This window comes from Eublepharis macularius, chromosome 7, assembly GCF_028583425.1.
Source record: "Eublepharis macularius isolate TG4126 chromosome 7, MPM_Emac_v1.0, whole genome shotgun sequence".
Taxonomy (NCBI): domain Eukaryota; kingdom Metazoa; phylum Chordata; class Lepidosauria; order Squamata; family Eublepharidae; genus Eublepharis; species Eublepharis macularius.
The window spans coordinates 6083712-6109112 of NC_072796.1; the positions used below are offsets into that span (position 1 = coordinate 6083712).

Below are 25401 nucleotides of genomic sequence, written 5' to 3' on the forward strand. Positions count from 1 at the left end.
TGTGGGGCCTTTTTTCAGCATCTCATCACAGGTCTATGCTCAGGCAGAGCCAGTGCACTCATACAGTGCCTTACCGTTAGACTTCTCCATTCACTGCAGCAGAGGATGCCGCAGTTCTCAGTATGAATCCCTTTCATGTGTGGAGTTCCACTGAATGTCCTAAGGAACTTTTTCTGAACAGAGGAGTCACGTGTGTGCACTGGAGCTGAGATAGAAATCTTTGTCTGCCTTTAGCATGGAGGCAACCTGAGGTCATTCCATTTCTGGGGTTGGTCAGTGACCTGATGGAAAAACACCTACAGAACCTTGTCTGCTACTCCATGAGCCAGACCAGACGTCGATATCAACCGGAGGAATAGGGGCATCAAGGGCCACAGTAAACAACAACAATGAAAAATTTTACTATGAATTTATACTAACATACAGCTATACAAAATGCCTGTGTGCTCATATAAATACTCAAAAAAATACTGAAAATTCATACAAAATTCAATGAACATTCCAACATAACCAAGTCAATAATTCATATACACTATCAAATGAATGTGAGCCGTTCACAGATAATAGGTATCTATAACATACAAATTCTTGAAGATAAATTGATCTTTTCTTCTCCCTGAGGTGCATTGAAGAGAAAACTTCCGTGATTAAGGTAAATCTCTACTAGTGGTCAAATAGTCTATAATCCTGTTGTCTTCTCTTTTTCAGGTAGGACCATGTACATTCTGTGCCTCCGACGTCCATGGTCCTACCTGAAAAAGAGAAGACAACAGGATTATATTGTCGAAGGCTTTCACGGCCGGAGAATGATGGTTGTTGTGGGTTTTCCGGGCTGTATTGCCGTGGTCTTGGCATTGTAGTTCCTGACGTTTCACCAGCAGCTGTGGCTGGCATCTTCAGAGGTGTAGCACCAAAAGAGATCTCTGTCTTTTGGTGCTACACCTCTGAAGATGCCAGCCACAGCTGCTGGCGAAATGTCAGGAACTACAATGCCAAGACCACGGCAATACAGCCCGGAAAACCCACAACAACCAACAGGATTATAGACTGTTTGATCACTTACCTTAATCACGGAAGTTTTCTCTTTAACACACCCTGAAATGGTTGGGATTTTGTGACCGCTTGATATATTCTGCCTTTTTTTGCATCAAAATTAGCAAATTACTACCTTGATTGTACAGTAACATCCTAAAATATTGATGGAAATTGGAAAGTTAATTATAATGCTGTTGACTTCGTCCCATTTTTTTTCTCCTCCATGAATTTTTGCCACAAAGGCCTTAAAGATTCAATTAGTGTTTTCAATGAAAATAATAGATTTTTGCTGAAATGCAAGAAGACTTGGAAACTGCATATCCTCCTTCCCCTGAACTGTGAAGTGTACGATAGCCTGTGGAGGGCTGACAGTCGGATTCAGTTCATAAACAACCTCCCAGAACTGAATGTGGATCGAGCTGGTATTAAGAGGAGAACCTACAAAAACAGCATCTACGGAATCTCAGACGAGGACCAAAAGGTACGGTCTGCAGCTTCCCCGCTTTCAGGCTCTGTTCCTTTCCTTCCTTAAATAAGATTACTCAAGTTTTTCCTCACGTAAAAATGAAAGCCAGATTTCTCAGGATTCTGTGCCAGACAGCAAAGTCTGAAAAGGCTGATGAGTTGCTCTTGAAGTACCTATGAGAATAATAACAACAGCAGCAGGTTTAAATCCACAAGAGTAGGAACCAGTGGGGAAAACTTTGGAATTGTAACTCTAATATGGCAATGCAATAAGACAAATGAGACAGCCTTAAAAGATTTTTCAAAAAGATTCATTCATTCATGTTTTACTCCATTCCAAAAGTTCTGAGATGGCCTATATGAACATTTGTCACGGGGATTCTTTCTGCCAGGGCAGGGATTAGACTAGATAACTAATAATGCTTAATCCACACACATGCCATGAGTGAGCAGATGTCAGTCTTGTAGGCATGAGTCATCTTGGCTACTCCCCATAGAGCAGAACATGCACTTTCTTAATTCTCTTTCTCAGAATTCAGAGGAGTTACCCATGTTAGTCTGTAGTTGCAAAACAGTAAAGAGTAGACATGGACATGAACGGAAAACCCGCCTGAACACCCTGTTCTTCATTCATTGCTATCCACGAACAATGAACAACAAACATTGATGAACATGAACTGTTCCCGGACATGTTCGGTGTTGCTATTCCTATTCAGGAGTATTGTACCATCTTTCTTCAACTGTCTGCAGTTTACTTGACCTCATTTTTACCTCAGAACCCAGAGTTCCACAGCTGACCAATCAGAGAGAGGGGGGTGAAAGCAGGCCGGAGCCTGCCAGCCACACAGGAAAGCCAGGCCCCACAGGGAGATTGGCAACCCCTGTGAACTTTTAGGGGAAGATTTTACCTCAGGGCACATTGACTCCCAATAGTAACTGCATACTGTTTAGAATGTGGAGGGTGAGGACCAATCAGGCCGCATATGCAAATGACCTGTGTTCCAACTGTCTGGGGGGGGGGGGATGAGGTGCAGAATGTTGTGAGCTCCAATCAGCCCACATACAAATGACCTTGAAAGACTGGCCCAATCAGGGAAGAGTAGCAGAGCTGTCAGTGGGCGGGGGCACCAGCAAGCAGCAGCCTGCCAGCCACACCAGGAAGCTGTATCCCTTTTGGAAAACACATTTTACCCCTTTTTATACTAGGGGGTGAATTTCTTAAAATCCCTTCTTAGTGGGTGTTTACATCATGAAAGGAATGTTCTCCCCAAATTTCACGTTTCTAGGTCTAGGTCCAGGGGTTTGATTAGTCAGTCATGACACTTGTCTTTATATATAGACTAGGGCCATTTCCACACACGTTGAATAATGCACTTTCAATGCACTTTCGTAATCCTTTAGAAATGGAATTTTTGTTCCACACATGGAAAATCAGTTTCAAATCTTCACTAAAGAGTATTGAAAGTGGTTTATCCAACCTGTGTGGAAGCAGCCTAGCTTGATGCTTGTGCCTATGGTATTTAACTACTTTAAATCCAGTTATAATATTTAAAGGTATGTAACGTTTTTTGGTTTCGGGGGGGGGGGGCGGGTTGAGTTGGTTTTGTAGTATAACAGCATAGTACCCGAGCATCACAAAGGTGTTTGAATAAAGTGGAGTGTGTTGATGCTGAAAACTGATGAAGTGAATTTTGAAATGTAACATTTATTGAAGAGATTTTAAAAGGAAAAGATTGTAGTGCAATAAATGAAGTGAAAAATACGTACAACCTTTTTTTCTCTCTCTGAAGGACCTCTTTGTAGACCACATTCGTGGTATTCCCCCCTGGTGCTAGGATCACCAGGCTGCTGGGTGAGCTCACTTTGAAGCAGGCCACGTAGAACTTCCCATGTGAGTCAAGTCAGTTCCTGCCACCTTCAGTGTCTGGCCCTGGACTTCTCTGTGATAGTGATGATATCAGGGTGTATCGTGGCTGTTAGGTCTGCTAGAGTCGTCACTGCTGTGCCCAGGCTTGCAGGGATGGTCACCTTTCCCTTGGACTCGGAACTTGCTGGTACTTGGCCACTGCTGCTCAGTGCACCGCAGGAGTACAATGTGCATATTTCTTTGCTGCATCTCTAAGTTGCTTCCTCCTTTTAGCATCAGTATATCTTGCACAACGTCTGCCAGGAGGCTTCTTGGGGGCAGGAAGAGATGATGGCTGCAAGAGGTGTGAGGTGGAGTTGGACTGAGGGAGGGGTGGTGTGGTGGGCACTTCAGTAGGTTCATGTGAGAGGCTCGCATTGAAATGGCCCCTAGAAAGGTCGTGCACCATCTCCCCATGAACATTTAAAAACTCAGTTGCCATACTGACTTTTATATAAAATCCTTTTTCAGGAGCCTTATACTGTCTTTCTTCAACTATCTGCAATTTCCTTTTCCTAATTTTTACCTCAGAACAGAGAGTTCCACAGCTGACCCATCAGCCTCCCAGCCACACAGGAAAGCCAGGCCTCACAGGGAGATTGGCAACCCTAGACTGGGAGGTGTATTTTTACCTCAGGACACATTCAGTGACTCCCAATAGCAAGTATACACTCTTTAGAATGTTGGAGAGATGACCAATCAAGGCCGCATATGCAAATGACCTCAGGGAAGAGTGGCAGTTGGCCAGGGTGGGGGGGAGGACCCTGCCAGCCACACAGGGAAGCTGTGTCCCTATGGGAAAACACATTTGACCCCTTTTTACCCCCTTCAGGGGCGAATTTCTTAAAATCCCTTCTTAATGAGCCCTTACGTCACAAAAGGAACGTCCTGCCCAAATTTCACGTTTCTAGGTCCGGGGGTTTGGGCTGGGTGTTGATGAGTCAGTCAGGACACTTGTCTTTATATATATATAGAAGATAAATAAAATCTCCATTCCCTTGCTGTCAACAAGTTTCCAGACCTCATTGGTCTTGCTGTGTTGTGCTTGCAATCCTCTTGCTCAGGTAAGTCAGGGAGGACAGCAGTTGCACTTCTGCTCAAAGCAAGTTTCACCAGGGCCTCATCCGGGTCTCATGTAGGCCACTGGCTGCCAGTTCTCCTACAGTGGAAATAGATGTAGATCCAGCTTAATTAATAGCCTCTGGATAATACCAGGAGACTCATCGGCATAATGGGCAACAGCCAGCATAGTGTCACAATTAGAGTGTTGGCCTAAACCTGGGAAGAACCAGCCTTAAACCTCTGCTTGCTGTGAAACTTTCACTGTGACCATAGGGCAGTCACTCTCTCTCTCTCAGCCTAGCCTACATCACAAGGTTGTTGAGAAGGTAAAATGAAGGAGGGGAGAATAGGGTTGCCAGGTCCCCCTATCCGGCCAGCGGAGGCAGGGGACCTGGCACCTTCTTGTGTGCTTTTTCTTACGTGCATGCAAAGTGTGTGCGTCCTCAGGCCCATGCAATGACATCATTGTGCTGGGCGCAACAACCCCAGGAGTGCTCCTGTGCTCTGCAGGGGCCCGAATCCAGCCCAATTCGGGCTTGATTCAGGCCAATTTAGCCCGGATTGGGCCACTGTGAAGTGCAGGAGCGGTCCCACACTCTGCAACAGCCCAATCCAGGCCAAATCAGGCCCAAATCATCGCGGACTGGGCCCGAATCAGCCCAGATTGGCCTAGAACAGGCCATTGTGGAGCGTGAGAGAGCTCCCATGCTCCACAGCGGCCCAATATGGGCCAATTCAGGCCCAATCTGGGCTGGATCGTGCCTGCAGGAGTGTGCTGCCCAGGAGTGTGTCCCTGGGACGTCTGTGCCTTCCCCACTGGCCAGGTAAGCAGGGGCAGGGGGGTGGAGGGTGGGAGCGGAGGATCCTCTACCCCAGTGGGGGACTGGCAACCCTAGCAGGAGAACCACGCAGAGGAAGAGCAGGGTGAATAAAATATAATAAATGAGTCATTTGTACATCATAGGCTAGCAATCTCAAGATGTCCACATTGTTAGGGAACGAACAGACTCATCCAAAGAGAAGTGACTGCTAAGCACAAAGACACTTTGGAAGCATGAGGAAAGCAGGGTATGCATCAGGTGTTCAATGCTTCCTTCTGCTAAGCGAGTGTGGAGTTCTTCTCAGTGCTCTGTTCTTCACACAGGACATGTCCCGTGTGAATTGGGCTCTGGTTATCTGAGGTATGTTGGCCAGGGGATGCCTCTTTCCTTCAGCTCCTCAATCTCGTTTGCTTGTAGGAGGAGAACTGGGATCTAATTGTTGGGGAGATCATCACCAATTGCAGATGTCCCAGACGGGCTGGGAAGAGGTTGGGAGAAAATATCCTAAGGCATCAAGGCTGATCTCAGGAAGTGGTCAACTGCATTGACAATCTGGACTATTTCACCTCCCAAACAGGTTCTTGGATTTTGTTCCCAGTTACACAATTTTGGGAATCCAATCAAGGGAAGGGATGCAGCCCCAAATTCCTCAAGCAACTGGCTGAACCCCGCTCAGATAGCTTCTGACTTCCCCCCTTTCCCCTTCCTCTAGACGCATTTTTGTGTGGTGGAGTATGCCACCCCTCTGCAATCCCTGTATGCCATGTCCCAAGATGAAAATGCTGCTTTTAGCAGGCAAGCCCGTCTGGAACAAGCCAAGCTGTTCTGCAGAACACTGGAGGAAATCTTAGAGAAATCCAAGGAGTGCTCTGGCTGCTACCAGCTCATCGTGTACAATGGTAAGTGGGCCAATAGCCTGGCTATGAGTTGCGGATGTGTGGAGGGGGCTGGGATTTTCTTTACTCTCCCATGATCTGATGGCTTCCTGTTATGGCACCCAGATCCCAAGGCCCAATGGGGTTTGTTCTTTTCTTTTTTTTAAATATATTCTTTATTATTTTTCCAAATAGAAGAGAAAAGAAGAAAGTAGATATAAGACAGAAGGAGCAAAAATGTTTTCCGTACAATTTCAGTAGGCTTGCTTATATCATCATTATAGTTCTCCAAGTCATCTAGTTAATCTCAATACAATTATAACTGTTAAGTTCAGCTATTTCATACGTTATTGCCATCTTGTTGGATTCTATTCTGTACATTTATTATTTATCCATTCGTAAAAGGGCTTCCAAGGTGTAAAAAAATCTTCTTGTCCATTCAATATGGAAGTTAATTTGTCCATTTCTGCAGTTTCCATTATCTTCTCTATTAGTTCCTCCTGTTTAGGTATTGCTTGTCGTTTCCAGTAGGACGCAAGTAAAATTCTAGCTGCAGTTACTACATGGATAGTAAAATGCATCTGTTCTTTGTTTATATCCGGCATACAATTTAACAAAAAACTCTCTGGTTTGAGAGCAATTGAAATTTGTTCTTAGGGTAGCATTCAGCGGAGACAAGTCAGCTTCCCACAACTTTTTATTTTTGTTTAGGACAGGACACTAGCACAGCACGACAAATCTTGAAACTAACACACAGTTCTTTGCCCTTCCCAGTCATTATGAATTTTGCCAGTCCGCCCATGCATAAGGGGAGATCAAGCTGCATGCAATCTTCTCAAGAAGTGTGGGTGCCATTTTATGGGGGGGTTGCAGCTTCAGTACAGTCTGACGGGATTCAGAACCTAGATGTCTGAGGGCACACCCTTGCACATATTGAACCTTGAAAATAAGTGCATTGTCCTATTCACACAAAAAGGCAACTGTGCTTATTGGTCATAGATCCAGAGGAGTTAGCCGTGTTAGTCTGTAGTAGCAAAATAGTAACAATTCCAGTAGCACCTTTAAGACTAACCAACTTTATAAGCTTTCGAGAGCCACAGCTCTCTTCATCAGATGCATCTGATGAAGAGAGCTGTGGCTCTTGAAAGCTTATGCTACAATAAAGTTGGTTAGTTTTAAAGGTGCTACTGGACTCTTTACTATTGTGCTTATTGGGAGCACTGTGGGTAGCCTGCTGTCCTATTAAGCAAGGTCAAAGTACCAAAATCATAACCATTGGACCCTTGACTAGCACCAAGCTAATAATAACAATAGCATTTGATTTATATACCTCCCTTCAGGACAACTCAATGCCCACTCAGAGTGGTTTACGAAGTGTGTTATTATTACCCCCACAACAATCACCCTGTGAGATGGGGTGGAGAGAGCTCTGGAGAGCTGTGACTGACCCAAGGTCACCCAGCTGGCTTCAAGTGGAAAAGTGGGGAATCGAACCCGGTTCTCCGGGTTAGAGTCCTGCCGCTCTTAATCACTATACAAAACTGGCTCTCTCTAAGAATGCCACCTAAATGGCTGTTGTAAGCCACCACCTATTATAAACCACCCATGCAAAATACCAAAGCAGGAGCCAGACTATTCCTCTGTGGGCCAACCCAGAACCAATATGTCAGCAATCGTTAAGAATCATTCTGTGTTCTTCTGCTCTGATCCAGGGAATGATGACTTATTTATATACATTTTCCAGCACTGAAATTACTTCCAAAGGATTCTGATTACTTTGGGGTTGCAGATCTTCACAAATATTAGAGTTTTGTCTCCTGGGTTTCCCTGTTTTTTTTCTTTTTTTAAGGCTATCAGATAACTTATCTGTAACACTGAAGCAAAGACCAGAGACCAACTATAAACCTTTGTTTCTTAATTTTGTAGAAGAAAATAGTGCCCTTATTGTCACATGCCAGCCCCATTTTGGCTCCTGTGAGCACCCTGAACTTAAGCAACAGATGGCTATTCCTAGTCCACTGTATGCCCATGCAGAAGCCAAGATGCCAAGAGGTCTACAAGACCCAGGGCTTGGACAGAGACAAGAGGGAAAGAGAGGAAGTAAAGTTATCAACCTCCAGGTGGGATGCATGGTTGCCATGTAGGGCCTGGAGTAGGGCCTGGAGATCTCCTGGAATTACAACTGATCCCCAGACAACAGAGATCAATTCCCCTGGGTAAAATGGCAGCTTTGGAGGGTGGACTGTATGGCATTATACTCCACGGAGGTCCCTTCCCAAACCCTAACCCTTCCCCAGATTCCATCTTCTAAATCTCCAGTAATTTCCCAACCTGGAGTTGGCAACCCTAATGGGATCTGGCATTCTCCTGGCATTACAGCTGATCTCCAGACTACAGAGATCCATTCCCCCTGGAGGAAATCGCAGCTTCAGGTTCTGCCTACAGAGCATCCAGCTGTGAGATCCTTCCCACATGCAAAAAGTATGTGGGAAAAGCAAAAAAGGGGGTAACTTGGGAAAGTGGGATTTCTCCATTGTCTGCTATTTCTTTCTTCCCACAATTGCTTTTAATATGCTGGGGAGGGGCTGTGGAAGAAATGGTTAGTAGCAAAATAGAGAACTTCTGCTTCCCCAAGGACCTCTTTTCCTTTTTCTTGTTTGTTTTTGTGTACAAAGAAGATCCAGAATGGGGCATCAAGCTCTATTTAGACAGGTATGTAGGAGAGTATTTTCTTTCTAAACAAGACTAGGGATGCACGCTTCGGGTTTCCAATTTGGGTAAAATACCCGAATCAGACCCGACCCATAAAGATTCAGGATATCTGAATTGGGGCCAGCATGATGGCTCTGATTCAGAAATCCCAAATCAAAGCTTTCCGAAGCATTTGTAATGTTTCGGAAAGCTTCGGGGCTGAGTTTAAAGGGCCCCGCCGCTGCTTGCAAGCAGCGGCGGGGACCTTTAAACATCAACCCACCCCAGCCTGGGCCCCCCAGCCCGCCAACCACACTTACCTTGCAGTCGGCAGCAGTGGTGGCTCCAGCCCTCCCTGCTGCCCTGAGGGGCTGAGGAGTGGCAGCAGAGGCAGAGAAAGCCCTGCCCCTCAAATGGCTGCCGCAGCACTGTGGCCATTTGAGGGGCAGGAAGGGCTTTCTCTGCCTCCTCCAGCCCTTCCTGCCTCTCAAATGGCCGTGGCGCCGTGGCAGCCATTTGAGGGGCAGGAAGGGCCGGAGGAGGTGGCTCCGGCCTTCCCCACTGCCCTGCAGGATCAGGAGTCAGTGCGGCAGCAGAGGAGCTAGCTGGCTCCAGGCTGTCGCAGCCTCATGCTGATGTCGCTGCCGCCACTGCCAGAGCGGCGGCAACCCGCCGCCCAGGTGATGACCCTCCTGCTCTCCCTCTGGCCAGGTAAGTGGAGGGGTTGCCCCGGGGGGAGGGGTGCAGGGGTTGCCCCCCTCACTTCAGTATGCTCCGAATATTTACGGAGCATACCAAAGCGAGTAAAATGCTATAATTCTGAAGCCGCTTGCCACTTTGAAATTATGGTATTTCCGAAACCTGAATATGTTCAGGCTGCACACCCCTAATTGTTGTGGCCTCTGAGTCCTCCCCGAGGTCTTCATCCTCTGAGGACTCAGAGGATGAAGACCTCGGGGAGGACTCAGAGGCCACAACACTAATCAAGACTTTTTTCCTTGTCTGTTTGCAGAATGCAACTCAGACTGTATTCTGCCTCTTTTCAGAACTCTCTCTCAGATACAGGACAGCTAGGTTTTTCTCTTTTCTTTCCTATCCCATTTGTCAGTTCCATAAATAAAGGTTTTGTTACTGTTAATCAGTTCAGCATTCTGGCTGCTGCACAGGCTCTCTGCCAACACCTCTATCAATATTTGACCTGAAAATCCAAAACTCAGTCTCTAAAGCCCTGCAACCAACTTTGTAGCAGGGAATTCTGCCATCTTCCCCATCCCAGTATGCCCTCCCAATAGGATTCTCAGGCGCCCACCATTGGCAGGCAAACGCCCGGTGGTTTGCCCCCTTTCCTGCCCATTGCAGGCAATGGGTGGGAGATTGCAAGCTTCCTGGTGATTGCCCGCTATTGGCCAGCACCCCAGGCAAAAGCACAGTGCGTGCGCTTCTGGCAGGCATGATGATGTCACTTCCAGAAGTGATGTCACTGCTGAAGCTTGGTGCACACGCATATGGAGGGACTCCAGTAAGGTGAGTAAGGGCCCCCCTCTCTCTGTTGAGCCCGGGAGACCTGGCAGGCCCACCTCCCAAGTCACTCCTTGGGATCAGTAGTTTGGGGGGCTGCAGCCAGAAGGGAGAATTAATAGAAATCCCTCCCCACCTTTTGTGCAAAGGACTCCTGTCAGGTCTTTCTGGCTGCAGCCCCCTGCACAGTATCCAGCCCAGCTCTGAGAAGCTGCTGTTCAGAGGACTGCAGGTGGTTGGGGAGAAAGTGTCAAAAATCACTTCCTTTAGAATCCAAACCTTTTGCCACCCTGACTTTGAAAGAGGAACTCTCCTGTCTTCTCAATGCAGATGAGGTCTCCTCAGCTGTTGGTCCCTGATTTCACCTTCTCCTCAGAGCATCTCATTTTGTTCTTCCAGACTCAGAAGAAAATGACAAGCATTTTTTGTCCAAGGAAATCCTACGACACCTAAAACAGCAGAACCAGGAGGAATACAGCATGTGTGAAAAGGAGGAAGGGTGCATTCCCACACAGGCCAGTCGTCAGCCTGTTGAAGAAACCGAGCTTCTGATTAGTGACTGTGACCTGCCTCTGTCTTTGCATAGTGAAAGGAACTGAAATGGGGATGTGGGCTTTTGCCCTCATCTCAGTGTAGGGTTGCCAGCCTCCAGGTATGGGCTAGAAGTCTCTGGGATCTCCAAACGACATAGATCACTTCCCTTGGAGAGAATGGCTGCTTTGGAGGGTGGACTCTATGGCATCAGGGCTTTTTTTCAGCAGGAACGCAGTGGAATGGAGTTCCGGCACCTCTTGGAAATGGTCACATTTGCCCGCGGTGCGGAGAGCAATCTCAACTCCTCTCTGTCTGGAGATCAGGGCACGGGGCCACCGGCCATGTGACCATTTTCGCCGAGGATGATTTAAACTTTAAAGAACTCCCCCCCCCTTGTTCCAGCTGACCTGAAGTGACCTGAGTTCCACCACTGAGTTCCACCACCTCTTTTCCCAGAAAAAAGCCCTGTATGGCGTTATACCCTGCTGAGGTTCTCCCCCTCCCCAAACCCTGCCCTCCTGTACAAAACCCTCCCCTCCCCAGCTTCATCCCAGATCTCCAGGAATTTCCCAACCCAAAGTTGGAAATCCTACCTTAGAGCCCTCCTGCACAAAATCACCAGGATGGCTTCCAACATAATCAGGGATACCAGATTTCAACCTGGAATGCCACCAAGATTTCAGCAACATCCCGAAGTCTTCTGAAGCAAGGCCAGACGGCACAAAGGTGCCGGGAGGAACGGAGGCAGCAGCACCCTCAGAAGATTGGGGGCAGGAAACTGTGGGCTCAGGCAATCCTACCAGAAGAGGAAACTGAAATATGGAAATTATGAACTCCCACGTTTGTCTCAATATGAAATATTGGAAATATATTCATATAGGAAATATGAATTATGAACTCCCACATTTGTCTCAATCTAGGGGTCCCACTACACGGTACTTCCTTTATGAGTTCTCCATGAAGCCAACCCATGTTCTGTGCAGACAGACACACGTCAGCTCTGGGGATTGGCTTCTATTAAAAAAACAAGAGTGCAAATGGGCTCAGAAAACTGCTGCTAGGGAGGGAGAGCTCCTGTCTTTCTCCCATGCCTTTTTCCTCATGCATAAACATGTAGCGCAGTGGGGAGAGTTTCCCCCTTCTTGCTGCCACACAGGCACACCGTTCATGACAACTGGGGATGCTGTGAATTTCACACCAAACCTATTCCATAGGTTCAATATGAAATTCACAGCGTCCCTCCCTAAGAGTTAGTGTGATGTTTCCTCCATTTTTAAAAAAATTCTAAACTGCTACCAGAAGCTGCATTAGAAATTCATGTGAAATTTCCCTTCTTTCCCCAGGGTCATTTTTCTTATTCACTCTGCCCTCTTCCAGCTGCTTTTTGCCCCATGGAGGAAAAAGGTATGAAAATCTAGATCTTTTACCTCAAGAGAAAAGACCCGGAGACCCCGAGGGACAGGGATGCTCCTCTATTAGGCAGAGTGGGGTGGCAGCCCAGGAAAAGGGCCCCACCCCACCCTGGTTCAGCCTCCCACAAAGAGGGAAGGAGCAGCTGCTCAGCCAGCCCAGAGTAGGAGATGCCCGGCTAAGGCAACTCCTGTCCCTTGCCTAGCGAGGTGAGGCCTGGTGGAGAGGCCCCATCCCTCTCTGCAGGCCTGCCCCCCTTTTGGGGCAGGAACGAGCCTGGCAGGGTGTGACCTCTGGGACTAGGTGACCCTGGTGTTAGTCATCCCCCCAGGCCATCAGCCCACAGGAATGCTTCCTGGTGGCCTTAATGGCCACTGTACCCTGGCCGTTTCCACCAACAGAGAGTTCCATAGCTGCCAATGAGAGCCGCAGGGACCCGGATCCTACCAGGAGAAGACTATGCAGGCCACTGATGCCCTCGCAGGCCCCTGGTTAGGCAGCAGCCTAGACCGTCCTGCTCATCAACTCCCTAAGGCCCCTGTGGAAGTTGCCATGTCATCTTAATGGTTCTTGGAAAGTGTTACCAGCCAGGCAGGAAGACGCAGGGCCAGATCGAGAGGGGGCAGGGGGGTAGTCTGCTCCCGGCACCGCCAAGGAGGGGGCGCCGGGAGCAGCTGCCAGCTGCCGGGAGTGCGTGGGCAGCCTCGCAGCCCCCCGCACTGCCTTTCGCCTGCCCCGCAGGACAGGGGGCAGCCGGCTTGCCGTGCGCCCCCTGTCCTGCAGGGCAGGCAAAAAGCAGCATGGGGGGCTGCGAAGCCGCCTGCGCCATTCACCTGCCCTGCAGGACAGGGGGCGGCTGGCCACCCCCTGTCCTGCAGGGAGGCGAATGGCGTGGACAGCTTCCCAGCCCCGCACGCTGCCTCTGCCGGCACACTCCGCCCTGCGTGATGCTGTCACAGAAGTGATGTCATCATGCAGCGCCGGATGCGCGCATGCGCTGCACGCACACGCGAGGCATCGGACTAGGGTTGCTCTTGGCGCCGGCAAGCCTAGATCCGGCCCTGGCAAGACTCCAGGGTATATTTGACATGGTGGGAGGGAGCATGCCCACGCTGGACACTCTAGTCACCCTGCTGGATGATCTCTGCCAGGCGGCTAATGACAAACAATATGTATTACAAAATTACAAAATGGTTCAGGAAGATGTTTTAATAAAGGGAACGGGACTGTGGACTGTACCACTATGTACAGTATGTATTTGCTGCTGTTGTATGTGTTTGCTTGCTCTCAATGCATTTTCTCAACATATGTAATACCATTTTGTGTATTGTATAAGATATCGTGCCTAATACTTACGCTTTGTTTCAGGTTTCAGATCCTACTCCCATTACATTGCTTATTAGATGTTTAATCCGAATGTTCGCATTGATTTATGCTATATTATTGAGTCTCAATGTGAATGTAAATAAAACTTTAAAATAAGTGTTGTTCTCCAGTGCTTTTATCCCTATCAGGCTGGTAGCTTCCAGAAGCCAATGCTGGGAGACTGCTGCTCTGCTTTTTGATGTTAACTAGTGTGAAATCTAGTGTGGTGGAGTGGTTGGAGTTAAGACTAGGATCTGGATCAAATTCCCGCTCTGCCATGAAAGCTCAGTGGGTGACCTTGGGTCAGTTACATCTTCTTAGCCTAACCTACCTCACAGGGTTTCTGTAAGAATAAAATAGGGGAGAGGAGAAGGATGTAAGCTATTATAGGGCCCCATGGGGGAGAAAGGTGGAGTATAAATGAAGTAAATGAATAAATAAACCTATGGGGCAGTACAGGGTTCCATCTTGTCCCCAATGTTTTTAACATCTACATGAAACTTCAAGAGCATAGAGTAATCAATATGCTAATATAATGATTTCAAGTAAATGTGTAAATGTGTCTTTAAATGCTTGGTGTGAGATAGGTGAAGAGTGGGGGGGGGGTGAGAGAGGGATGAGTGAGTGATATGATCGGTTGATGACTGAGTGTGGGTGGAGTGAACGCAGTCGCAGCCTGAGAGTGAGGGAAGCAGGCAAGCTGCGTGCAGCCTGAGTAAATTTAAGCAGTTCTGAGAGAAATATTGAGTGAGGAAAAGAGAGGCTAGCTGTGTGCTGCCTTAGCATGTTTAAGTATTACTGAGAGAAATATAACCTATGTGGAAACCTGAACTGAGTGTGTTTGTGAAAGGACATTCGGTCAGGGAAAAGCAGGCAAACTGTGTGTGAAGCCTTAGAAGAGATCTGTGTGAATGAGTTTAAGTGAAGTAACTTTAAGAATTGAGAACTACTCTTATGAAACTGATACGCTTCTTGACAAAATAAAAGTTTACTTTGTTTTTGTTATATCCCAGAGCATCTGTCATTGCAATATCCCATTCCTTTCCTCAGGGCCACATAGAACCACAAAGGAGCCTGACGCTTAGGCACGTTACAAAAGGGAAAACTTAAATAAAATATCTTGGAATATAATATTCCTGAAGGCAGCAATCTACCCAGAGGGTGTAAGGGAAAGATTAAAGGCAAAATCTACCCAAGAGAAGCAAGGGTCATAACAGCTAATGTCTCATAGCCCTTTTGCATCATCACATTTGATAGTGAATACAACATGACTATCTACACGTGATTTTCCTAATACGCACAACGGCCATTTCTTCAAAAAGGAGCAACACATGGATTCTTCAGCCTCAGTACATGTTCCAAGGCTGAAACTTCACACAGTCTCACATATCAGGAGGATTGCTTATAGTGTATTCATTCCATATGTGTGGTAACAGAGCCGGGGACAAAATGACCAGAAGAGGGTTAATTTCTCCCTTCCGTCTAAATCCAAGGAGACAATGCAACCCTAGCTCGGTGTCTGTAGGCTGGATGTGGGCAAACAAACTGTAGCTTAATGAGGTAGAAATACTGTTGATGGGAGGTACAACCAAACTAGGAGTTGGGTTATATCACAGTCAAGAAATAATCACCTTGTAGCTATACCCATAACATTAGACCACAAACAATACACAGGATCTTGTTGGGTACGACAGGTGACCACCTGACAGTCTTTGATCTGAATGTTCCTGATTTGGCCAAGATCCATGGGCAAATGAAATAATTTTCTTCTTGAGGAGTTGCCCACTGTGATGATTTTAAATGTGTGTGTTTGCCTTTAAATGCTTGGTGTGGGTACAGATGAAGAGTGGGGTGTGTGAAAGAGACAGATGAGAGACTGAAATGATTGGCTGATGACTAAGTGTGGGTGGAGTGAACTGCAGTTGTTAGTTATGAAGCAGAGAGAAAACAGGCAGTCTGGGCAAAGCAGGCAAGCTGCGTGGAAGTCTGAGGGGATTCTCATTCTAGTTCACTTAGGCAACCTGTGTGGAAGCCTGAGGGGATTCACATTCTAGTTCATTTAGGCAACCTGTGTGGAAGCCTGAAGGGATTTGCATTCTAGTTCAGTCGGGCAACCTGTGTGGAAGCCTGAGGGGATTTGCATTCTAGTTCAGTTAGGCAACCTGTTTGGAAGCCTGAACTCTGTGTGTCTGTGAGAGAATATTCATTCTTTCTGAAGCAGGAAAACTGTGTGCGCACCCGAGAAAGTTTATAAAGATCTGTGTGACTGTGCCTATGTAAACAAACTTTAAGAACTGATAACTATCTTTGAAACCATCAAGCTTAAGTACTAGTGTGAAACCGATACGCTTGTAAAAATAAAAGGGTTTTTTTTGTTTATGTTTTTTTGTTCATCCCAGAGTAGCTGTCATTGCTATATCCCATTCTTATCCTCAGGGCCACATAGAACCACGAAGGAGCCTGATGCTTGGGCACGTTACAAAAGGGAAAACTTAAATAAAATATCTTGGAATATAATATTCCTGGTGGCAGCAAACTACCCAGAGGGTGTAAGGGAAATATTAAAGGCAAAATCTACCCAAGAGAAGCAAGGGTCATAACAGCTAATGTCTCATAGCCCTTTTGCATCATCACATTTGATAGTGAATACAAGATGACTATCTACACGTGATTTTCCTAATACGCACAACGGCCATTTCTTCAAAAAGGAGCAACACATGGATTCTTCAGCCTCAGTACATGTTCCAAGGCTGAAACTTCACACAGTCTCACATATCAGGAGGATTGCTTATAGTGTATTCATTCCATATGTGTGGTAACAGATCCAGGGACAAAATGACCAGAAGAGGGCTAATTTCTCCCTTCCATCTAAATCCAAGGAGACAATGCAACCCTAGCTCAGTGTCTGTAGGCTGGATGTGGGCAAACAAACTGTAGCTCAATGAGGTAGAAATACTGTTGATGGGAGGTACAACCAAACTAGGAGTTGGGTTACATCACAGTCAAGAAATAATCAGCTTGTAGCTATACCCATAACATTAGATCACAAACAATACACAGGATCTTGTTGGGTATGACAGGTGACCACCTGACAGTCTTTGGTGTGAATGTTCCTGATTTGGCCAAGATCGATGGGCAAATGAAATAATTTTCTTCTTGAGGAGTTGCCCACTGTGATGATTTTAAATGTGTGTGTTTGTCTTTAAATGCTTGGTGTGGGTACAGATGAAGAGTGGGGCGGGGTGAAAGAGACGGATGAGAGAGTGAGATGACTGGCTGATGACTAAGAGTGTGGGCGGAGTGAACTGCAGTTGTTAGTTATGAAGCAGAGAGAAAACAGGCAGTCTGGGCAAAGCAGGCGAGCTGTGTGGAAGCCTGAGGGGATTCTCATTCTAGATCACTTAGGCAACCTGTGTGGAAGCCTGAGGGGATTCTCATTCTAGATCACTTAGGCAACGTGTGGAAGCCTGACGGGATTCTCATTCTAGTTCACTTAGGCAACCTGTGTGGAAGCCTGAGGGGATTTGCATTCTAGTTCAGTCAGGCAACCTGTCTGGAAGCCTGAGGGGATTCTCATTCTAGTTCACTTAGGCAACCTGTGTGGAAGCCTGAGGGGATTCGCCTTCTAGTTCACTTAGGCAACCTGTGTGGAAGCCTGAGGGGATTCTCATTCTAGATCACTTAGGCAACCTGTGTGGAAGCCTGAGGGGATTCACATTCTAGTTCATTTAGGCAACCTGTGTGGAAGCCTGAGGGGATTTGCATTCTAGTTCAGTTAGGCAACCTGTTTGGAAGCCTGAACTCTGTGTGTCTGTGAGAGAATATTCATTCTTTCTGAAGCAGGAAAACTGTGTGCGCACCCGAGAAAGTTTATAAAGATCTGTGTGACTGTGCCTATGTAAACAAACTTTAAGAACTGATAACTATCTTTGAAACCATCAAGCTTAAGTACTAGTGTGAAACCGATACGCTTGTAAAAATAAAAGGGTTTTTTTTGTTTATGTTTTTTTGTTCATCCCAGAGTATCTGTCATTCCTATATCCCATTCCTATCCTCAGGGCCACATAGTCCCACGAAGGAGCCTGACACTTGGGCACGTTATTAAAGGGGAAACAAACTATTTTGGAATATAATTCCTGGTGGCGGCGAAGAAGAGGGTTAAAGGCAAAATCTAACTGAAAAAGAAAGGTAGTCGTAACACCCACCTTGGACTTTTAATTTTTTTCATGGGAGGATTTATTCCATCCTGTGCTTGGTCAGGTTTTTTGTATTAATAATCTATATTTACGGAATGCTATTATACCACTGAGGAAGGTCCTTGGGCTGAAACACATCTAATTCTGGTTCTATACATATGGAGAAAATTGTACAATAATTCCTATGTATTTGAAAATGACTCATTTAAATATACAACGGTATAATACTAATCATAGAATCATAGGGTTGGAAGGGCCTCCAGGGTCATCTAGTACAACCCCCAATACATTGAACAACACTGTTATTGTTTTTAAATTTCTATTCGTCTAATTAAAGTATATACTTGTTATTCATGGAGACAGCATTCTTAGCCTTATGAATGGATTTGGCTGTATTTGAAATGAGCCGCAGCAACAGGGAATTTGTCATTCTTAGTCAGAATATAACCTTGATCTAGAAGATGAGAGATTAAGTGGCCATCATTGGGGCAAAAGGGGAATCATATCATATTGCCGTGCAGTTCTCTGTGTTGTGGTCTTCCACAGAGAGCTTGTTGTTTTGCTGGATCTGATCACAAAGCTGCCCTGCATTCTCTTGCGGCACAATTCCCCCCAAAGTCTCTAAAGTCAGAAGCCTCCAAGCCAGGATGTGAGACACGAAGTGCCTGGTATGATACAGTACAAAAATAGCAAGTGGATTTGAAAGCAGAAGAAAGCAGCTAACAAATTCTGAGAATGAGTAGGAGGGGGTCGCTGTAGAAACAGAAAGTCAGGTGAATTGAAACAAGTGGGAAGGGGGTCTGTACCCCCTGATTTGTTTGCAGTGCAGCACCCCTCTTGCCATGGAGTTAAGAGAAATGTGTGCTTAAGTGCAAGAGAGTACCACTAGGACCCTGATTAGAAGACTTGCCCGCTCATTTGTGATGGTCTGGGGTGGTCCACGTAAAGACCAGTTCTTTGGGGGGCCTGGAGGATCTTTCTAAGTTTCCACGAGGGCATCCGATTGCTGCTGCTTTCAGATTTTTCCTGTAGATCAAAACAGTGACTTGCAATTTCAGCTGCTGTAAAGTTTAGAATGAGTCTTATTCTTGGATGAGAACCCTGAGGAAAAGGCAGGGAAGGGTTCATGGTGTTGGACTAGAGTCCCAGGTTCAAATCTCCACTGTTGCTCTCAAGGTCTCCAGGGGATTGTAGTCCGCCCTCTCTCTCTCTCTCTCAGCCTAGCCTACTTATTAGTAGTATTGCCAGTAACCTGATGGGGGACAGGAGATCTCCCACCCCAGCAACTATTGCCTCCTGTCATTCCAGTAGATGGAAGGAGAGAAATAAAGTACAACATCACTGTTGACATGATGGTGTTACATCATTTCTGAGGAAAACCTGAAAGTGATGTTGTGGTGGGACTCAGTGATAGCGAGGACTCCTCTGGAGGAGAGGAGTCTCGTGTAACCAGCCTAGCCAGCCCTGACTCAGCAGAAGCCAGTGGTCAGGAGGAACGGGTGCTGGAGGATCAGAGTCCACGGCCAGCAGCTGGGCCAGAGGCACCAGCACCCTCCTGCTCCTGCACCACCAGTTATGCTCAGCCCAGGACATCCAAAGCTCCAGCTTCACCCAAAGAGCACCACAGAGGCAACAGGTAGAGCTACAGGGCATTGATGAGTCAGTCAGGACACTTATCTTTATATATATAGACTAGCTTGATGCCTGTGCTTCGCTACGGTATTTAATATTTTAAATCCAGTTATAATATTTAAGGGTATGTGACATTTTTTGGTTTGTGGGGGGGGGGGTGTAGTTGGATTTGTAGTACAATAGCATAGTACCCAAGCTTCACAAAGGTGTTTAAATAAAGTGAAGCGTGTTGATGCCGAAAACTGATGAAGTGAATTTCGAAATGTAACATTTATTGAAGAGATGTTAAAAGGAAAAGATTGTAGTGCAATAAATAAAATGAAAAATACATACAATCTTTTTTTTTTCCAACTGAAGGACCTCTTTGTAGACCTCATTGGTGGTTTCTCCACCCACGGAACCCAGCTCGCTCGAAGCTCCAAGGTCACCTGAAAGCGACATCGGGGTGCCGCTATTAAATGTTACATTGACCAAAGGAGTGGGCATGAATGAGGGAGATGTGTGAGAAAAGAAGGAAGATGTTCCTTCCAGAGATAACACCAAGGACAGACAAGAAATTGCAATCTTGCAATTTCTTGTAATGCTGTAACTATGCTGTTGACCTAAGTTGTTTCTTCCAATCAGAATACCCTTAGACATTTGTATCATGATAGGTGGTCATCCTCTTCCTCCAATGGGGGGGCCACTGTATTCTTTGAGCCAATAAGATAACAAATATTATAATTAACCAAAAGGTGTTAATTGTTTTGCGCTGCTATTGTAGCTCTGATGAGCTTTGGACACAAGGAGACTTTCACTCTCTGTGTTCCCATTGTTTCTCCATTGTTTAATAAACAATTATACGATTGCTTCATCTACAGGACTCCATGTATGTGTGTTTCTTAGCATGATTGGCTAGAGGGGCATTCAAGGTACCAGTTGTGTACTACAGTATGAATGGTATGTGTGGTATGAACATCGACGTCCCCCCCTCCCCGCACTGAGCACTGCCAGTGAACAATGTGGCTTCAATGATGTTCTTGTGGAGGCTTTCACTCATAGTCTGGTGCCATTGCAGAGTTTGGGTGGGCTGAGGTTCTGGAGCAGCATCACTGGAGCCCCCACTTTGAGGAGAAGCTTGTGGGCTGGGAAGCCAGGAGGGTTAAGCATGTTGAGGAACTCCACAGGGTAGTGGACCACATCATCCATTTGCACCACTGAGTCTACAGATCTGTACTCCATTTCTGCCTCTTTGAGGAAGTTAAGTTGTGTTTCATTAATGATGGCAGCCTTGTTGATCTTGAGGGTCAGAATGGCACGCTTGCACAGCCAGTCCATGGATTTCTCCGTGATAGTGACGATATCAGGGAATATTGTGGCCATCACTACTGTGCCCAGGCCTGCAGGGATGGTCACCTTTCCCGTGGACTCAGGATACTCTCCGTCCCCTATTTTTAGTAGGAGTTCAGAGAATTCCCCAGTGGACACCTCGCTTCTCAAGTGGACCTTCATGTTCTTTCTTAGTGAGACTTTCCTGATGAGGGGCCACAGATAAGACGCCTTGACACACACAGTAACCTCATCAGTTCGAGTTCCCCTTGGGACTACTGGCAGAGTCTGCCAGAAGTCTCCAGCCAGCAGCACGGTGACTCCCCCATCACTCTCTCATTGTCCCTGACATCTTTGAGGTTATGTTTAATGCCTCAAAACACACCTTGTGTGCCATGGTGCTCTCATCCCAAACAATGAGCTTACAGTTCCACAGCACTTGGGCCATTTTGCTTTGTTTTGAGATGCTGAACAGGGGGGTTTCTGCATGGATGAGGTTAAGAGGCAGCTTGATCATCTGCCATGCCTGAGTGAGCCTTGACCTTCCATGGAAATGAGCGCCTCTCTACTCGTCTTCCAGGGTTGTTTTGCTCATAGAGAGACTGCCGCTCTGTGCACCTCAGGGTGATCTTGCTGGTACTTGGCCACTGCTGCTTGGTGCACCGCAGGAGTAGGATGTGCATATTTCTTTGACACACCTCGAAGTTGCTTCTTCCTTTTAGCATTGGTATATCTTGCACAACATCTGCCAGAAGGCTTCTTGGCAGCAGTAAGAGGTGATGGCTGCAAGAGGTGTGAGGTGGAGTTGGACTGAGGGAGGGGGGGTCTGGTGGGCACTTTGGCAGGTTCATGTGAGAAGTTCACATTGAAATGGCACTAGAAAGGTTGTGCACCATCTTCCCATGAACATTTAAAAACTCAGTTGCCATACTGACTTTTATATAAAATCCCAATTCAGGAGTCTTGTACTGTGTTTCTTCAACTGCCTACAGTTTCCTTGACCTAATTTTTACCTCAGAACACAGAGTTCCACAGCTGACCAATCACGGGGGAGGGTGAGAGCAGGCAGGAGCCTGCCATCCACGCCACAGGAACGCTAGGCCCCACAGGGAGATTGGACTGGGAGGTGTATTTTTACCTCAGGACACATGAAATGACTCCCAACAGCAACTGCATACTGTTTAGAATGTTGGGATGACGACCAATCAAGCCGCATAAACAAATGACTTCAGGGAAGAGTGGCTGAGTTGGCAGTTGGCGATGGGGGCGGGGGGAGAAGCCTGCCAGCTACACAGGGAAGCTGTATCCCGATGGGGAAACACATTTTACCCCTTTTTACCCCCTTAGGGGGCGAATTTCTTAAAATCACTTCTTAGTGAGCCTCTACATCACAAAAGGAATGTTCTCCCCAAATTTCACGTTTCTAGGTCCAAGGGTTTGGGCTGGGCATTGATGAGTGAGTCAGGACACTTGTCTTTATATATAGAGATTGAAATAAATACTAATCTTTTTCATTAAGCAAGATCCTAGAATATAAAGGCATATTAAAATGAATCCAATTAGTGATGAACATATGTATGCAATAAAAATAAATATATTAACATTTCTCAACTATAAATGATTTAACATCAAACGATTCTTAATCTACTCTGAAATGCAATGAAATTTCATAAACACAGAGATGCATACATTTTTCACCGAAAATCTTCTAACAAAATTTGGGATAGGGTATATCAACTTTTGTGAGACACAGCTCATACCGTCTCCCAAATTTTGTTAGATTTATAGGTGCTTCTGGACTCTTGTTTTTTTCTACTGCTACAGACAGACAAATACGGCTACCCATTTTGATCTAAAATCTACTGTATGAGATTTCCTTCATCAAAACCCTAGTTTCTTATCTTGGTGACATCCTTTTATACTAAATGACATTTGATATTAATAAAGACATCTCTAAGATTTTTTACATGTGACAATAATATAAAAATGTGATTTGTTTTAGATTTAGCTGGTTCTTCATATTTTTAATCATGTGACATTTTGCTAAGCCAATTTTTGACGCTATTGCACACCTGCACAGATGAGTCTCTATAAATCTTTAAAAGATGTTTAAAAGATTACTACAAGCTAGATAAACAAATTACACTTGGTCTCTTCTAGCAAATAAAAATCATTTACCTACCCTTTTCACAGCAACTTTGAATTGGTTGTCAAAGATAAAAGAACGTGTATTTTTCCATAACCTGCCAAAAAACTGTATTAAAGGTCATACAAATTTAACCAAAATGCATGTCTATAACTAGAGTATAGATTATTAAACTCATATCTCTATCAAATTCAACCTGTATAATAGATATAACATCAAACAAAGGAATCTTAAGCAAAGCAGATTTGGAACAAAAATTACACTGGTTTACTTACCCACAACTCTCTAATATGTTGGATCAACTTAATGCATGGAAAATAATCAAAACATCGCCGACTGAATTTGAACTTTAGACACCAAAATTCTTAAACACAAAGGACTTATCTCAAGATTATATAATATTCTTTTAGCCTCAATACAGACCAAAACTCTGAAATGCCAAATTAATTGGCATTTAGATTCCAAATCAGAATTCACATCAGAACAATGGAGGAAAATCTGGACTTCAAGCATATTAAACTCAAGAATAATTACTTCCAAAATTCAATCATATAAAATAATACACAGATGGTATTTGACACCAAAAAAAAACTTTCACCGATAACCTCAGCAAACTCACCACTCTGCTGGAAAGGCTGTGGCAATATAGGAACATTTTCACACTGCTGGTGGGAATGCCCCCAAATTGTAAACTTTTGGAAAGACGTATTGAAGCACATAAAAGAAATAACAGGCTAAAAAATTCCTCTTGATCCAGAAATTTTATTTTTAGACCAATGGAACACAATTGAGATCCCCCAAATCAGAAGAGAGTTGATTAACAACCTATTAGTAGCTGCCAAGAGCTTAATAGCTACAAAAAACACCTTCGATTGATAGTTGGCTGGTGAAAATCTGGGATTACTATATATAAGAAAAAATATATGATAGCAAATATCAAGCAGAGCATTATCTGAAAGAAACTGATTTCATAGCAAAATGGTATGAATTTTTCAAATATATAACTGAAAAGAACCAGCAACCTCCCCAAAACCTATTTTTTATTACCATGGATCAATGAAGTGAGAAATGATTTTGTAAAAAGCAACAGTTAGAGCAGAACCACAAGTGACAAAAGGCACAGATTGGACACTTGTCTGCTTCCCTCAAGTTTTGATGGGAAATGTAGGCAGCTTGGTGGAATGTTGGACAAGTGACAGTTGAAAAGTCCATTGGACAGCAGTCAGAGAGCGAAGCTGCGAGACCAGGATGCCTACATTGTCTAGTTGCATGGCTAGTTGCATTTTGATGATTTGATTACAGTATGACTAAATTTTGTATAAGAACATCTATGGAAATCATAAGCATTTCATTATATATTTTTATCTGTTAGTTATATATAACGATTTTGGAACCAATAAAATTTATATGAAAAGCCAAAAAAAAAAAAGGAAGGAAAAATCATATCTCTGCAGCAGCAGAATGGGAGTTTGAACCTGTTTCTCCCAGCCTATGTATGCTGCTCCCAAGCTGGTGAGCCTCCTGGTTCACTTAGCAATGCTGCCCTTGATGGGCGGATTGTACACGGTCACCAACATGTACACCTTCTGTTCAGTGAGAGGTTGCAGATGGAACTCAACGCCCTCTTGCGGCCTTCTCACAAGTGGACACTGCTGAAACGAAGTCTGCACATCCTGTGCATGGGTCCAGAAAGACAGCCATCTCGGATCAAAGGAAGGACCAGACCCATGGTTGCTGTGTTAGCCGAGAGCATCACAGTGAAGTACTTAAAGGGCTTGAGGACATCCCACTGCCTGGGAGACAGCCAGCCAGTCCTCTTGGCTAAACGGACACCTCCCCTTGCAGTGTCACTCTCCAAGAGCCACATTGTGAGGGCAGCCTTCTGCTCCACCAAGCACTCAAGCACTGAGCGCTTACATTGCTGAGCAGGTGATGCTCCGGCATGCCTGCCAGGACCTGCTTCTGCACATCTGATAGGTGGCCTTCACACTGCGCAAAAAATGACTTGTGATGCACTGTTATCTCATGATGAGACACTGAAACTCACCACTTGCAGCATCCAGTCTGGGATTCTTAGGAGTCAGACCCAGTGAGCCCTTTACTGTGACATTTGTAGACCATGCAGTAAATGTGCTTGAAGCCCACTTGGGGCTATCTGGATTTTTTTTGCTGCCGTTGGTTCCCATGTACCCTATGCTGACAACTCCCCCTACTAATTGCCTCTTAATAGTGGCAGAGATGTTATCCGCCATGTGTGGCTTGTCGAGAACCTCGGCATGGAGCAAAGCCTGGCAGCGGCTGGCCTAGCAGCACCCCAACTCACCCTGCCTGATGCTGGTTGTCTCAACCCCCACCTGGCGGACGATCATTGGATTGCCACCAGTGCGCAGTCAGTGAAAGTATGCGTGCTGAGATAGAGGTCAGGTCCACTAACACT

The 25401-nt window shown here is 45.6% G+C and overlaps 1 protein-coding gene across 1 annotated transcript in view; it reads left to right on the forward strand.

Moving 5' to 3' along the window:
• STING1 (stimulator of interferon response cGAMP interactor 1) overlaps positions 1 to 12998 on the forward strand; it is a 32419-nt gene extending 19421 nt beyond the window's left edge. The window contains exons 5-7 of the mRNA XM_054985349.1: positions 1278 to 1516; positions 6002 to 6188; positions 10773 to 12998. Coding sequence (XP_054841324.1) covers positions 1278 to 1516; positions 6002 to 6188; positions 10773 to 10972 — 626 coding nt within the window. The 3' untranslated portion in view covers positions 10973 to 12998. The remainder of the gene's footprint in view (positions 1 to 1277; positions 1517 to 6001; positions 6189 to 10772) is intronic.
• The last annotated feature ends 12403 nt before the right edge of the window (positions 12999 to 25401 follow it).